Source organism: Stegodyphus dumicola, chromosome 1, assembly GCF_044657685.1.
Source record: "Stegodyphus dumicola isolate Sdum_Otavi_A_Nest chromosome 1, ASM4465768v1".
Classification (NCBI taxonomy): Eukaryota; Metazoa; Arthropoda; class Arachnida; order Araneae; family Eresidae; genus Stegodyphus; species Stegodyphus dumicola.
In genome coordinates, this window is record NC_140768.1 from 11,712,384 (window position 1) to 11,727,241 (window position 14,858).

Genomic DNA, 14,858 nt, shown 5'->3' on the forward strand with positions numbered 1-14,858 from the left:
AATAAACAAATATATTTTCTTTAAAATTCAATTCAAAATTAAACTTAATTTTCTTAGTGTCAGTTAGAAAGTCAGTTTATTAACATTTTCATTTACTGCTTTATTTTCCCTTTTTTATAGCAAATATCATATTAAATTCAGCAAAAATTACTTATCTTCATTTATTAAAATTACTTATCTTTATTTTGGATCTTTATTATCTTATTTATTTACAACAGCATACAGTACAATAAAATTATTCAGTTTATTAGCCATCACTTTATATCAGTTTATTTGTTAATTAATGCAGCTGATTGGTATATGACCAAGCTGACTTATAAGTTTTAGAATTATGCCAGTCTTAGTTTTTATTATGGTGAATCGTAAAATATGCTGGCTTGCAAACAGAACTCAGGTTTTAAAAATATCTCAAACAAAATTATCTTACTTTACCCTAACAGATCAATAGGCTGGGATGGGATTTGTTGCGCAAAACCTATAATTTTTTAAAGCACCTTTGAATTTTTTAAGCACTTTCTGTAACAAAACAGTGGGTGTTTAAAGTCACACATCTTATAAATGATTCACAGTTCTATTTCATGCAGTTATAATTAAAAGACAAATTATGTTATTGTACCATATTTTATTTTCTGCAAAAATGCTGTAAAACAGAATAAAACTATTATGTAAGGTTTTGAAATAGTATGCTATTACACAAATTCAGGATGAGTTCGGCTTCTTTCAAAATGGTTGAATATTACTAAAGAGCAACTAGCAGTCACAAAATCCTTTTCTAACAGGTATATGAAAAGATGAAAGTCATTCACAGTGGTAAAAAACTATGCTGAATAATGGAATCTGGCTGTAGTTTGCGGTTTGACTTGTAAGTCATTGCGATTAAAGATTTGAGCCTGTACCTGGTTGCAGCAGAATTTGGTCCAAACACCTGGTGCACAAACCTTAATTTCATTAGAAGAATAATCAGTATTCTGCCAATAGGTGATATACCTTACATGACTAGTGTAGTTACTTTACGGATCGATAGGTGGCACCACTAAAATTTTGTTTTTACATCTCCCCCCCCCCCGCTATTTTATTCAAATCTGCATGATCAGATTTATTATTATTTAATATTAATAATTTTTTATGTTTTGCAAAATATGTTTTTCTTTTGCTGTGTTTTATGCTGCATATTAGGAAACTTTAAATGTGCATTTTTTTAAAAATTAGATTAGCTGGTTTAAATATTTTAGTGACTTACTCAATATTAATATAACTAAAAGTGTGCCCCTAAATGTTATAGATGTAGATTATAACAAGAATGTCATGCATATAGTGAATGAAATAGGTAAGACAAAATATATCCAATTTTGTGCAGCTATGTTAAATTGTTTCAAAACCTATTTACAAGCAATTTGTTGTAAGCAGAGTATTAAAAAAAGAACTATAAATTAAACACTGTTGTTGCTTAAGATAACGGTCATTTCATTTGCCTCTTATTTCAACTCTTTGTGACATAAACGTGAAATTTATTTGAGAGTAAATTGATAACGAAGATTCAAAGACAGCATTTTAAGACACTTCACAATTTCAACGGAAAAATTGCATGCGAAAGAAATAATAAGCATAACATTGCTTTTACAAACAAAATAGTTTGAAAAAGAGGTGGCGCCATCTAGTATGACACTGATTAACTAGCTAACGAAATTTGGTAGATCGCCAAACTATCCTTCAGATTTCATAAAAAAACACTAATTCAAAATGAATCCCTGATAAATTTATATGAATGAGACAGGAAAACTTCAAGATCATATTGGAAGTCTTCTGAACAAACAAAGCCAAGAAAAATACACGAGATTCAAAGTAAGGTTAATGTCACGTGGATAATTCTTTTTCAGTTACTATATTATATTTATTATATTAATGTCCATTGCAATTGTACTCTAGGAGGTCAAAATTTCAATAAATGATAATATAGCAATTCTTTAATGCTTGTGAGATGGACATTGCAGGAGGCAACTGTGGGAGATTGGGGACTATTAACTCTACTATGACAACATTCCTGCTCATTTATCCGATCTCCTCCAGGAATTTTCAGCCAGCTCATATACTTCCATGAAATTTTTGTGGTTTCTTCATCGTTCTGAGACTTGGCAGCACAAAAGAGATGAACAACAAGTGCACAAAAAACTTACTGGAACAAAAACACTGAAAAATTCTTAAAGGCAGCATTGGGATCATGGCTGGGTTAAGTGCATTTATTTCAAAGGCATTCTTCAAAAATAAATGAAGTGGACATAAATAGTAATCTATGTTTTAATTTTGTATAGAATTTGGATATTTTTTAATGAGAACCTGCAATTTGTGTGTTTCTTTAATGTTTTGCAACATACCATCACGTTTAAAAGTTAACAACTGCAATATATTTTACTTTCTCTTAAAAATTTCAAAGCTAAGGAGAACAGTCTGTGCAAAAGTTATGTAATAATTCCCATAAATACACTTGAAGAAAAAACAGCAAATAATTATTTCAAAATTTTATATGAAAAACTTACTTGTGCTGACGGTGAAGCTCTGCAACTTTCTCTTCTAATTCAGGCGTTTGATTTGGAGCAAAACGAAAATCTGACAAATAATTGCTTGCATGTTCCTCTGGATCATAATCTCCTAATTCAGACTGAACAAGGTAAGAACCAAGGAGAGCATATGTTACAAAAGAGCAAGGAAGCCTGAAAATGAAAACATAGTATAAACAAAAGGCTTATTCCAATAATTTTTTTTTTTACATGACTGGTTAAATAAACTGCTAGAAAATTTTAAAATATGCAAAAACACAATTAGTTAAAACAAATCATCTATGGGAAATCTAATTAAAGGCAAATACTAAATAAAGGCTAATATTAAATGCTAGTTACGTTTAGTTTAAGTTTGTCTTCTACATTTTATGAAAATGAAATAAAATACAAGAAAAAAGGAAAATGTTTTAACATATTTAATTTTCAGGATTATGCCTTAAATTAGCAAATAAAATACTACACTGAATTAACTGAATTGGAATCCATGATATTACCAGTGTTTTATGATGTAATTCAGATTTTTTTTTACAATCTTCTGAAGCATCTTTCCAACCTCTTAAGTTGAAATATTTTAGTTATGTTTAAAATATATTAACACATTTAATTTTAAGGATTTTATCTGAAATCATTTAGTTATAATTAATAGAGAAGACAAATGGATGACTAATATAACTCATGAATATGAAAGAAAGTTTAAACATGGGAATAAGTTCTAGTTTGCAAAGGTGATGGCAATTAAGATTATTTTTAAATACATTGCTGGCTGCCAAGGTACTGTTTATCGACTGGAAAATTATATATTAACTAAAATATTGCAATATTTTCATTTAAAGAAATCTGCTTGAACTGATTTTGGAGAACTAAAATGTTTTAACTTACATTACTTCTGTAATTAACATTACATTACTGCTTCTTACATTTTTTCTATTAAAGTAATCCACAATTATTGATGGGCCCCTCAAGAAGGAATGATAAATCTAGGCCAAGGGCCAACTTTTGCCACCTGATGCAATTTCTGCCTCTTAAATTCAGGTATCTCCAAAATTCTGATGCTTCTGATTTCTGTCCCTCTCCCAATGTGGCTGCACTGGCTGTAACTTAAATCGGTCTAATTGAAATTGGCTACACAATTCTTTGGCTGATGCTTAATTTTAAAGAATAATAAAATCTGGTAATAAAAATATTTTGTAGTTTGTAATGCAAGGGTTGAAAATTGAATTAAATAATCATTTTATAATTTAATTTTATTTGAATTTCAGCAGCACTGAAATTTTGCTTCACAAATATAATATTTAACTTTTCAAGTAATTTCTTTCTTATTTTATTCTAATTAGTATATTTAAATATGCTGCTCTGCTTCATTTCCTTTCCATAAATATTGATTCTAAATAGATGTTTCCATTTATAAAATTTCTTAAAATAAGACAGAGAATTTTTCAAAAACTGTCTCAACACTCTTGATGATGTGGACAAAAATGTAATTTTTATATTGTCCCACAAATTAAAATTCAAATTTATAAATAATCATTATGGTTTAGTTGTAATAAAATGCAGCTTAACTAAAAACACAGACTTTTTAAATGAACACATTTAAAAACATTTTCTAATTATTCAAAAAGCAAATGATGAATAATATCAACTTAAGTTTGCATTGCTGTAAAAGCTTTCTCAGAATGTACCACCAAAATGAAAAGGGAAACACTGAATATTTCACAATAAATTATAAAAAAATCTTACAATGCATTCCAAGAGAATTTCTAAGGGAAAATTTGTCTCTAGACTATGACTGTTGTTAACAATATTCCATTAATTGGAAATTTACATAGAATTAAAAGACAACCCTTTTCTTTTTAAATTTTGTATCCTTTTTGGATATTTCGCCTAACATGTTGATTCAGTAGGTCTTTAACATCTTCTTTAGCAAACACTAAAATTCTTTCTCCCAATCATTCTATATCTAATCACAAGAAACTTTCATTTTCAGGCAGGTGAAGAAATTATTGGGAAAAATAATGTTTTCATTTAATGCATGTCTCTGAAGACATCCTAATATTTTCTTCTTATTTACATAGTGATGCCTTTGCAATTTTCATATTTCAGAACCTCAGCAACTAATTTGCATTCTATTTAATAAACAAACTTGAAAAAATCTTCACAAAAGATTTTTATGCACTGACACTTTTCTTCTCTTTTTCTGCACATCTCTCTTATTTTTTTTTATTTCAATATCTGCATTATGTGCTACACAGGAATAGTTTGTTTGGCTTACGATTTCATATGCAGAACAAACGAACATATGGTCTTTTATATCTTCTTTGCATCCATATCTTTTATCTTCCGCACATGCCCAACAGATATGGACTTCACATTTTCAATGTACACAGTGTCATTATCCATCAACTATTATTATGACTTTTGTACTTTTCAGAGAAAAAGTGACTCTGCTTTAAATTGCTTTCAGACTATGGAATGAGTAACCCTCACTGTGCGTTAGTACGATTGTGTTTAGTATATAATCTGACCAGATGAGCAAAACTGTTGCCAGTGAACTAGAGGGGTTTTAACTCTTTCACAACCAATCCGCCCCACACGGCTCTACATTAAAACAACCAGAACCGTCCGAAAACGGCCGAGATTATAATCTTGTTTTCTTCCCTCCCCCAAGGTATGCAGTAGCAGGTTCAGTTTCCCCAAATACACTGTATCAGTTTACTGCAGACAGCTGGTCCTAAGAGGTTTTTTTATCTTTTGATTGCTCGTGACATTTTGTTGTTGATTCTTTTGTAGTACAGTGTGTTTTTAAGCTTAAAACAGCAATAAAAGTGCAGTTTAAAAATTTAGTCTGAAATTACAGCTTGTACGGGGCATAATGCTCCATCAGTGATGCATATTTAGAAATAGTGGCTCAGAATAATCCATCAAATTGCAAACCTAACACAGGACATATCTGACATCTCGAGCTGTAACGTCAGCACAAGGTGTCAAAATTTCATCTGCCTTACAGTAATGACTATGCAGCTTAGAAAAATGATGAAGCACTGTTACAGTTGTACTTCTGTCAGCTTCAACAGTTTTCCAGCATCTACAGCTCAGTTCCATGAACAGTGAGCAAGAATTCCTTCACACAGAATTTTCCTGATACAAAACCATCGACGGCTGCAGTAACAAGATCTCATCAACACAGTTGTTGACATGTCTATCAGTAACAGATCGTCTTTTCCGATAAATCTTGCTATAGTTTGGAGCACAACAATGGTTGAATGTGTGTTAAGAAACAGTAAAAAGTCTTTCATCCGGACTCGTCGGGACTTCGGCGATTCTGGATTAGGGTTTTTTTTGGATTATAGATCATCAATTTAAATCTGGTAAGATGGCATGCAGAAATTATAAAATTAAAAATATGAAACCATAATTTATGAAATAAAGAGCAATTATGATCTAAAGGATATCAAAATTTACAAAAACAAAAGCTTAATATTTATTTGTTTACTTTATTAAACATTTCTTTCAATGTAAGTTGTTTATGTTGCTTCGTTTTATGTGCTAATACTTTCTCTTTAGTTCTATAAACAGACATAATTTCTTGTTCAGTTACAAAGTTCCGCTGCTCAAGTCCTGTAATTGCTGTGGCGAGAATACTAACTTGTCAATCGAAATTTTTCAGTTTTCACTAACCTCTCTGTCACTTTCTTCATCAAAGAATCAAAGGGTATGCCTTTATCCATTTTTTGCAGCAATTCCACTTTTTATTTGATGGACATCGAAACATACTTTCGCTTTGTAGATCCTTTGGCAGCTCCAAACTCAAAAACTCTTTTTGACATAATTGAAAGTTCAAGCTTACTTTTTATAAAATTGCTCTAACAGTCTGCAAAAAATAATAAGCCGGATCCAATTAGAAGATTAAGGAACAATGCAATTTGCAACATTAACTGAAATAGATAATTAGATAATTTTAGCCTAGCTTATACTGTCTGTTATACATTAAACACACATGTGCAGAAAGTTTATAGCTTTGAGGTCTGGATTATAGATCATTCTGGATTATGGATGTCCGGATTAAAGACTTTGTACTGTACTACACAGGTTAACACCATTTTCTGCAGTGCTTATCCAGCTTCATACTTTGAGAAAGCCAAGCATAATAGTCTGGGGCACCACTGGAAATAAAAAGATATTGTGTATGCTAAAAGCTGAAGTTCACTCATCCCAATGGTTACATCAGGCTGGAAAGATAGCCCAAAATCGTATCCTTCATTCAACGCATTCGTGAAGGTGTTTTTCTTCTTGGTTTGCTCATTCAACAGACATGTCACCAACCACCTGTTTGGGTGGGATTTCACTGGCCGGCAACTCACTCGTAACACTTGCCCCAAAGACTAAACAAATAATTTTGAGCTTGTAGGTATAGAAGCAATGTGGTACATGCTATTTCTCGTATACACATTCAAAATAGGTTTGATTCAATACTGATTTTTTTTTATTTACTATTCTTGTACTGCCTTGCAAATTTAATTGTTTCTTTGCATTATTGTAGGTTGTATATGAACTAAAGTTCATTCTGTAGAATCCTTCCCAGAGCTGCAATTTCAATAAACAAGAATATAGTCAAACGCTGCTATAATGAACTTCGAGGGACTGGAAGTTTGGTTTGCTATAAAGAAAAGAAAAAAAAAAAAACTACCATTGTTATATCTACTGAAAGAAATGACTATATTTCTGTCAGATACTGATTTGGCTGCCTTCATTTTACATATTCTAAATAATGTTCACATCATCTTTAATCCAGAAGCTTTTAATTTAGAACTTGGCATGCAAATGAATTTTTAGCCCTTTGCACTCGAGGTCTTTTTCACGCAGCGCATCAGCAGCTCGAGTCATTTTGCAGCCTTTTTCACACATTTCTTGCCAGTAACTCAAAATCATTACGCACACAAATTAATGTATAAAATTTATATAGTTTAATATTTTATATATCTTTACACCTTTATAAACATAATTTCTTAAATATTAGTCTCTGTAATTTTTCTGTGTATGTTCCATGTAACAATTCCCAAGACTTGACGGGGCAAGTATTACAATAATATGTCGTTTGATGACTTTTTCCAGGTTCATTTCTCTGATTTTCTGATAGATAAGAAAAGATAAGAAAATCTTATCTCCATTTAAAGGAGTATCATTTTACATTTCATAAGATTATACTCTTTCGCCTTTTTAAGATTATACAGAAAGAGCATAAGAACCCACTTCGAGGAAACTAAACGTAAACAGTTATTGCCATGCATCGAGTTTCTGCGTTAAACCAAGTGGTGAGAGACAGTCACCTCTCGAGCTGCAGCATCAAATCACATGGTCAGTGAGAGTCACCTCTCGAATGCAAAGGGTTAATACAGAAATAAAAGTGCAAAGTGTTTCATCAAAAAATATGTGAGAGTTTCACTCTTTTGGAAAATATGAAAAAGGAAAATATTTTATCACACAGGTGTTTTATGCAGTGTTCAATGAAAACACAATCATTTCTATCCAAGACATGTATAGTTGCTATGGAAAGGCTCAATAACTTTTATAAAAAATATCTGGTGTCTTGCAAAAGACTTAACGAATACAAAACCCCTATTCAGAGGATGGAACTTAGAGAGCATTTATACTCAAATAAACAAACCGATAAGGATAAAAATTTTCATTTCCTGAACAAAGAACCAACTGCAAAGCAAGCTGATAAGATTCACTATCTCACCTGAATAGCAAAATTTTCAAAACATTAGTGAACAGAATTATGCCTGTACCTCAAAACAAAGAACTTGAATGGAGTCAGAGAACCATTCATGATTTTTGGTTCAATCGTTACGCACAGCATAAGGTGTCAAAAGATAAGCTTATTGTATCCTCATTCTCCTAGAGTATGGTGTTAACATGTCTCGCATAGTCTTTGTTTAGAACAGAGAGAAAAGTGGGTGGATAGAATATGGATCTTAATATTGTAGACATAGATAATTTTAAGGTTAGTAATTTGATTTGATTTTCATGCTCTTGGAGGTTCATTGTAACAGTATAAAATAATATTAAGTGTAGGAAAACTTGACCAAAAACTTCTCACATTGAAGCAAAAAATAAGCCTGTTTGGGGCTCCTATAATTTAGGTGAAAATAACATGTTGAACAAATATTAATTTAGAGGTCAAACAACAAAAATCAGCTTTATATTTGAAAATTTGGCATTATTTGTATATATATAGTGAAAATTTGAAAATATAACACTGATTTTCGTTGTTTGACTTCTAAATTAATATTTGTACGGCATGTTATTTTTACCTAAACCAAAAAAATTGTGCATTATGTTCAGGGGGTTGTTATTGCGGGGTTGTACATAATTATGTAAAAAACCTGAGAAAAAAAAAAAAAAAAAAGAGAAAATCTTGAATAGAAAATAAAACTTACTTTTCTGAAAGAACATCATTGCAAATTTGCAAGCATAACTGATACCTGGAAAAAAAATGTAAATATTTTTAAAGATATTAATGCTGTTTTTTTTTCTTATTTTAATATAAAGATCTATTACTCAAAAAAAGAGTAACTTTTCCTATAGTTTGTGTAAGAGAAATATTGAGCTCAAACGAAAATTTATTTTCACAAAAACTCTGAATTTTATAAAAGTAACCAAATGTAAAATTTTATTACCTAGTTATATCTTCTTGCAATTGAGAAGGATCTGGTGGATAGAACTTCACTTCAAATCCAAATTCCCATGGACCATCTGTAAAATAAAAATGAGAAACAATAATGTACAGTAAATTTAAATATATCCATGTAAATCAGATGTAACTGCATTTAAGGTATACCTATTTAAAAAGATAGAAGAATTATATTTTTAAAGACCGAGGAAAAACATACCTTTTGCATTCCTTGAAGCTGCATATAAAAATAGTAAATTAATATTAATATATATTACATGAAAATCTTTATAAATTATGCTAATAAGTATTATTATTGTATGAAAAACTTTATACTTGAAGACTTAAAAAATAAATGCCTTAATTCTCACACTATCAGTATATTTATTTCACCAGTCATTGATATTTAAAAATAATATAGATTTTAATGGATCTGACAATTTAGATTTTAGTATATGTTTAAAAGAGTTAAAATTTATAATTTTTGAGATTATAAAATATGAAAGTTTTCTTCCTTAAAAATTTTGCAACTGTTTTTCTTAGGCAAAAAAAAAAAAAAAAAAAAAAAAAAAAAAAAAAAAATAATAATAATAATAATAATAATAATAATAATGCATGGCAGACTTGCTTAGAGATTTTTCAACTGTTAATTATTAGGTTTTTTTTTTTTTTTTTTTTTTTTAAATGTTGTAAAAATGAGCAATGCCCTTGCCAGGAGTGAAATGTGGAGCTGTTGAATATGCATCAAGTGTGCTACCATTACACCTTGAGGTCATGCTAGAAAGAGGGAGAAAATACCTTACATACTCCTCCTTTTAAAGGGCAACTGGGGTTTAGGGGACCCAGTTGCCTGGTGATAACAAAGTATGGCCCACTACCTTTTAGTTTAGGTGCCACTGTAGAAGCATTAGGGTTTTCGATGCTAAAGACGTGAAATATGAGCAATGCCCTATCTGGGACTCAAACTTGGACATCTCAAATATACACCGAGTGTGCAACTGTAACACCACGATGGCATGCTGGAAGGAGGGAAACATATTGGAAACCTTATGACATATTCAAAAATGTGAAAATTCCAAGCATAGAGAAGTCATTAAACCTAAACCATCTGGACCATTGCCAGGTCCAATTTAAAGAAATATATTTTTTACGCTAAGAATTTTTTTAAAATCTTAAAATCTTTATTTGGATGGTGTATAGAATGTTTTTTTCTTTTCCCCTCAGTCTGAACTTTTGCAACATACCTTTGGAGAATTCTCAACGCATCAGTGTATTTTAACTTAGTTATGGAAAAAATGTTTTGAAGGAAAATTCAAGTGAGATTGCAGAAGATGCTAAACATATTTTTTAAAAAGCTTCCAAGGAAACAAAACAGTTATGTTGTAATGGATGGAATTAATCACTGAATGCAAAAGGGGAATGGGCATAAGATTTTATTAAGATAAGTTTTTCAAAATTTTGTCTGGTTCGTTTTTGATTAATCTTGTATACAGTCAAAAGTCGTTAATTCGGACACCCATAATTCGGAATGATCTATAATCCGGACCTCAAAACTAAAAACTTTCTGCGCATGCGCCGCGTTGACACATGCGCATAGGCGTTTACGCGTGCGCGTAAGACCCTTTACGACTGCGCATATGAGTGTGCGCAAGTGCAGAATACGTTTCCGCGTGCGCGTTTTATTATAATGGACGTATAAGCTAAAATTGTCTAATTATCTATTTCAGTTAATGTTGATGATTGCGTTGTTCCTTAATTTTCGAATTGGATCTGGCTTATTATTTTTTGCAGACTGTAAGAGCAATTTTATAAAAGTAAGCTTAAACTTTCGATTATATCAAATAGAATTTCCGATATATATTTGTTAATATGTAAAGGATCTAAAGCGAAAGTATGTTTTGAAATCCGAAATCTGTTTATCAATTTCACGCTGCTCGGCGGGGGGATCGCCGCGCGGCGGGCGCGTAATGAATTGGAAGTTGATCTGTCAACACTATCTTTATCTTCAGCGCAGATGTTTTTATTTTATTTGGCTTATAATTCCTTACCAAATGTAGTATTTCATCTCGATATGCTCCGTCTTTGATATGATTTAAAACAAGTTCCTCGTCATTATAATTCGCTTTCGATAGCGAAGAAAGTAACAGAGGTTATTGAAAACGAAAAAATTTCGATTGACAAATTAGTCGGTGTTCTCGACACAGCAATTATAGGACTTGAACAGCGTAACTTTGTAACTGAACAAGAAATTATGTCTGTTTAATAGAATTAAAGAGAAAGTATTATCACATGAAACGAAGCAAAACTTAAACAACTTACATTGAAAGAAATGTTTAATAAAGTAAACAAATAAATATTAAGCTTTTTCTTTTTGCAAATTTTGATACCCTTTAGATCATAATTGTTCTTTATTTCATAAATTACGGTTTCATATTTTTAATTTTAGAATTTCTGCATGCCATCTTACGAGATTTAAACTGATGATCTATAATCCGGAAAAATCGATAATCCGGAATCGCCGAAGTCCCGACGAGTCCGGATTAACGACTTTTGACTGTATAAGGTATTTGTGAAATGAATATTTTTAGAATTGAACATACTTATGTTATTCATTTTGAAAACACAATTTTGAAAATTTTGGTAATTCCAATAGTCATTATTTTGTAATATTATAAATTTAACTTTTTTTTTCAAATTCCATATTATTAAATTGTATCAAAGTTACTATTAATAGCTGTAAATGATAATATGTTTCATGAAATAAAACATAATAATTATACAGAAATTCAAAAATAGGGGGAAAATACACTGATGCCATTAAAACTTCAGTGCTATGGAAGAAGCATCCAACAGACTGGAAATTTGCACACCTACAGCATGGTACAGCACACAAATAAACTATTAGCAATGCATACTGCATGCCTATCATAGGCTACTTAGATGCTATTTAGAAACAATATAATACAGAAGAACAGAAAATTAGTTTTCTCTGCAAGAATTACATTTCCTCTTTCTTTGAGTAAACAATCCAATACACCTTAACCCTTTGGTGGGCAGTGGGGCACCAGACATCCCACCCTTTTTATCAGTTTTTATCTTCCAGATAAAAGCTGCGAAATTGCATTTAAAATACATACAATTATGCCTTTTAGTTCTCTAAATGTATAACAGATGGCAGCACCAGTATTCATTCATGGAAATAATGTAAAATAAAAATTCTTTGCAGGTCTAAATTTGAAGCAGTTTTTTTTTCCTTAATTTCTAATGCAATTTAAATTGTCTGAACAACAGCTTTTGGTGTTAGAATGAATATTTTTATGTAAAAGTTTCCTTTTCTAATAAAAATTATTATTTGAATTCATATATATTAATTAAAAATGGTTGAAATTAAAAGCTGGGACCAAATACACTCCACCACGCATGTAGGAATTGCTGTTACTAGATGGCAGCACCATTCAAATATTTTAAAATTCAACTATCATGTTTGTTTTACATGTTAATAATGCAAATTTATATTTTTTAATATATTTCAATAATGTTAAAACTTGAAAAATATTTAATATTTTTGGTACTATTCTGTTTTGAGGGCCGTAAAAAAATTGCAGCGAAAATGTATGCGCGAAGCGGCAAATCTAGCAAACGCGCCCATTTAAAAACAGCGTGCCAAATCTAGCGTACGCACTGATTTCATATTGCATAAGTTTATATAGTTCTATATTTCTTAAGATGCCATTGAAATAATAGTTTAATTTTTAAATCATTTTTTCATTTTAAATCTTTTGATATCCTATGGATTTAACAATTTGGGAATTGACCATGACGAAAAGTCGACAGTAGAATTTTGGGTAAAGTGCAGAATCACCCACTGCTTGACGCGTTTTTAAAAATTGCACATACTCGGTATCCATGTGCACATCAACCTATTTTCACTTTAAAAATAAATCCTAGAATTGCACAAAAATGGCACTGTGCACACCCTTGATTTTATCTATGTACACATCGACCTATTTTCACTTAAAAAGTAAAAGGAAATTGACAAAAATCCAATTATTTTTACCCTTGTAAAAAGTGGCAAACAAATAAATGAGCGATTGTGCGCTTTACCGAGAATATTTTCAAAGAAAAGGCATTATTCATTATAGAAAATTACGTTTGAACAACCAATGAGATGAAATTATGCTTTAGTGATAAGTCGGTAGCGAAGTAGTGATGCAGGCATCCATTCAGTTAGGTTTAGCAATTTTTATATAAATTATAATAATGATCTGAAATAGTTATTTACCCTTATGCTTTCATTCAGTTATGTTTAGCCTTTTTCATATAAATTATAATAATAAAAAAGTATTATATGAAATTAACCTTTCATTGAATTAAAACATTCATCTAAATTAAAACATTAATCTTAGATAGTTATTTACTATTATACTTCCTTTCTTGCCGCAATTATTTTTGGCAGCATTGGCATCAACAATAGTTTGGCGATTTTTTACGGCCCTCGAAACCGAATAGTACCATATTTTTTCCGAAAGAAATGAAAATATAACTCTGTAACATGAAATGTCATTGAATACTGAATGGATATGTGAGTGTGATTCACCACAGAAAAATATCCTAAGCAGAGGATAGAGAGGTGAAATGTAAGTAAACATGACGGTCTTCTAAATATCTTCCTTTTCAAACCTATAGCAAATAAAGTTCTGGAGCAAAAATCTTCTCTGTTTCAAATCTATTATGAAATCATTAAAAAATATCTAAAAAGTCGTACAGAGAGTGTTTTTTTTTAATTATTAATTTTTTTTCGAAAAAAAAAAATTTTTATCTTGCAAATTGGATCAATATTTTCTAGATAATTATTCAAAAATGTTTTTTATATCTTGCACTTTCATTTGGTTGCTAAAACCAGCACTTTAGATAAGGCTGTTAGGAGAATTTACGCTGAGGCAAAGATGTAATTTTACTGTTCTAGATGCGCAGTGGTACAAGCGGTATCCCACCATGTCATGAATTACCTTAAAGGTTTACCCCCTCCTTTTTTTTTTTTTTTTTTTTGCATGAAATAACATTGTATTAGGGGCTAATTATCTATGTGTAAAGTTGTTTTTTCCCCCCAAATTTTTTTTTATGCACCGAACCTCAAAGGGTTAAGGAAGAAAACTGAACATATATCAGCACATATTCTCCTAACAGTCTTATCTAAAGTGCTGTCCATATTCGATCATGGAAGAATCATAATATATCATAATTGCAGATTTTTTTACTGCAGAAACACTTCTCATGTTAATGACAATCCGAACGCTGTCATATGATTTTTGAGGTGGTGGGCTTAGTACGGAAGATGGAGTGGCTTGCAAGATCAGCAATATACAGACACTCAACAGGCATCTTGGAATATTGCCCATACAGATTGGACAATCAAATCACTCAACCCAGCTCAGAAATTAAGGCGTCAATAACAAGCAAACAAGTATCCTCACGTATGCTGCAACAGTCTCTGCAGTATCACAGACTGGTTACAAGACAGCATTTTATAAGAAGTTTACATTAATACTGTTTTTGATGAAGGAAAGCAATCGGAAAAGAAATTCGCTTTTTCAAAGGAAGGCTAAAAGTGGAAATGCTGTTCAGTGTTAGTT

The 14,858-nt window shown here is 30.9% G+C and overlaps 1 protein-coding gene across 6 annotated transcripts in view; it reads right to left on the reverse strand.

Moving 5' to 3' along the window:
- The window catches only part of LOC118189255 (protein 4.1-like), a 189,054-nt gene that overhangs the window by 80,737 nt on the left and 93,459 nt on the right, over positions 1-14,858 (reverse strand). For 5 of the 6 annotated variants that reach the window (XM_085812782.1, XM_085812790.1, XM_085812805.1 and 2 more), the window contains 4 exons: positions 9,446-9,463; positions 9,233-9,308; positions 8,993-9,037; positions 2,535-2,708 (listed from right to left, as the gene is read on the reverse strand). In XM_085812782.1, coding sequence (XP_085668908.1) covers positions 2,535-2,708; positions 8,993-9,037; positions 9,233-9,308; positions 9,446-9,463 — 313 coding nt within the window. The remainder of the gene's footprint in view (positions 1-2,534; positions 2,709-8,992; positions 9,038-9,232; positions 9,309-9,445; positions 9,464-14,858) is intronic. The other variant, XM_085812787.1, reaches the window with a different exon arrangement.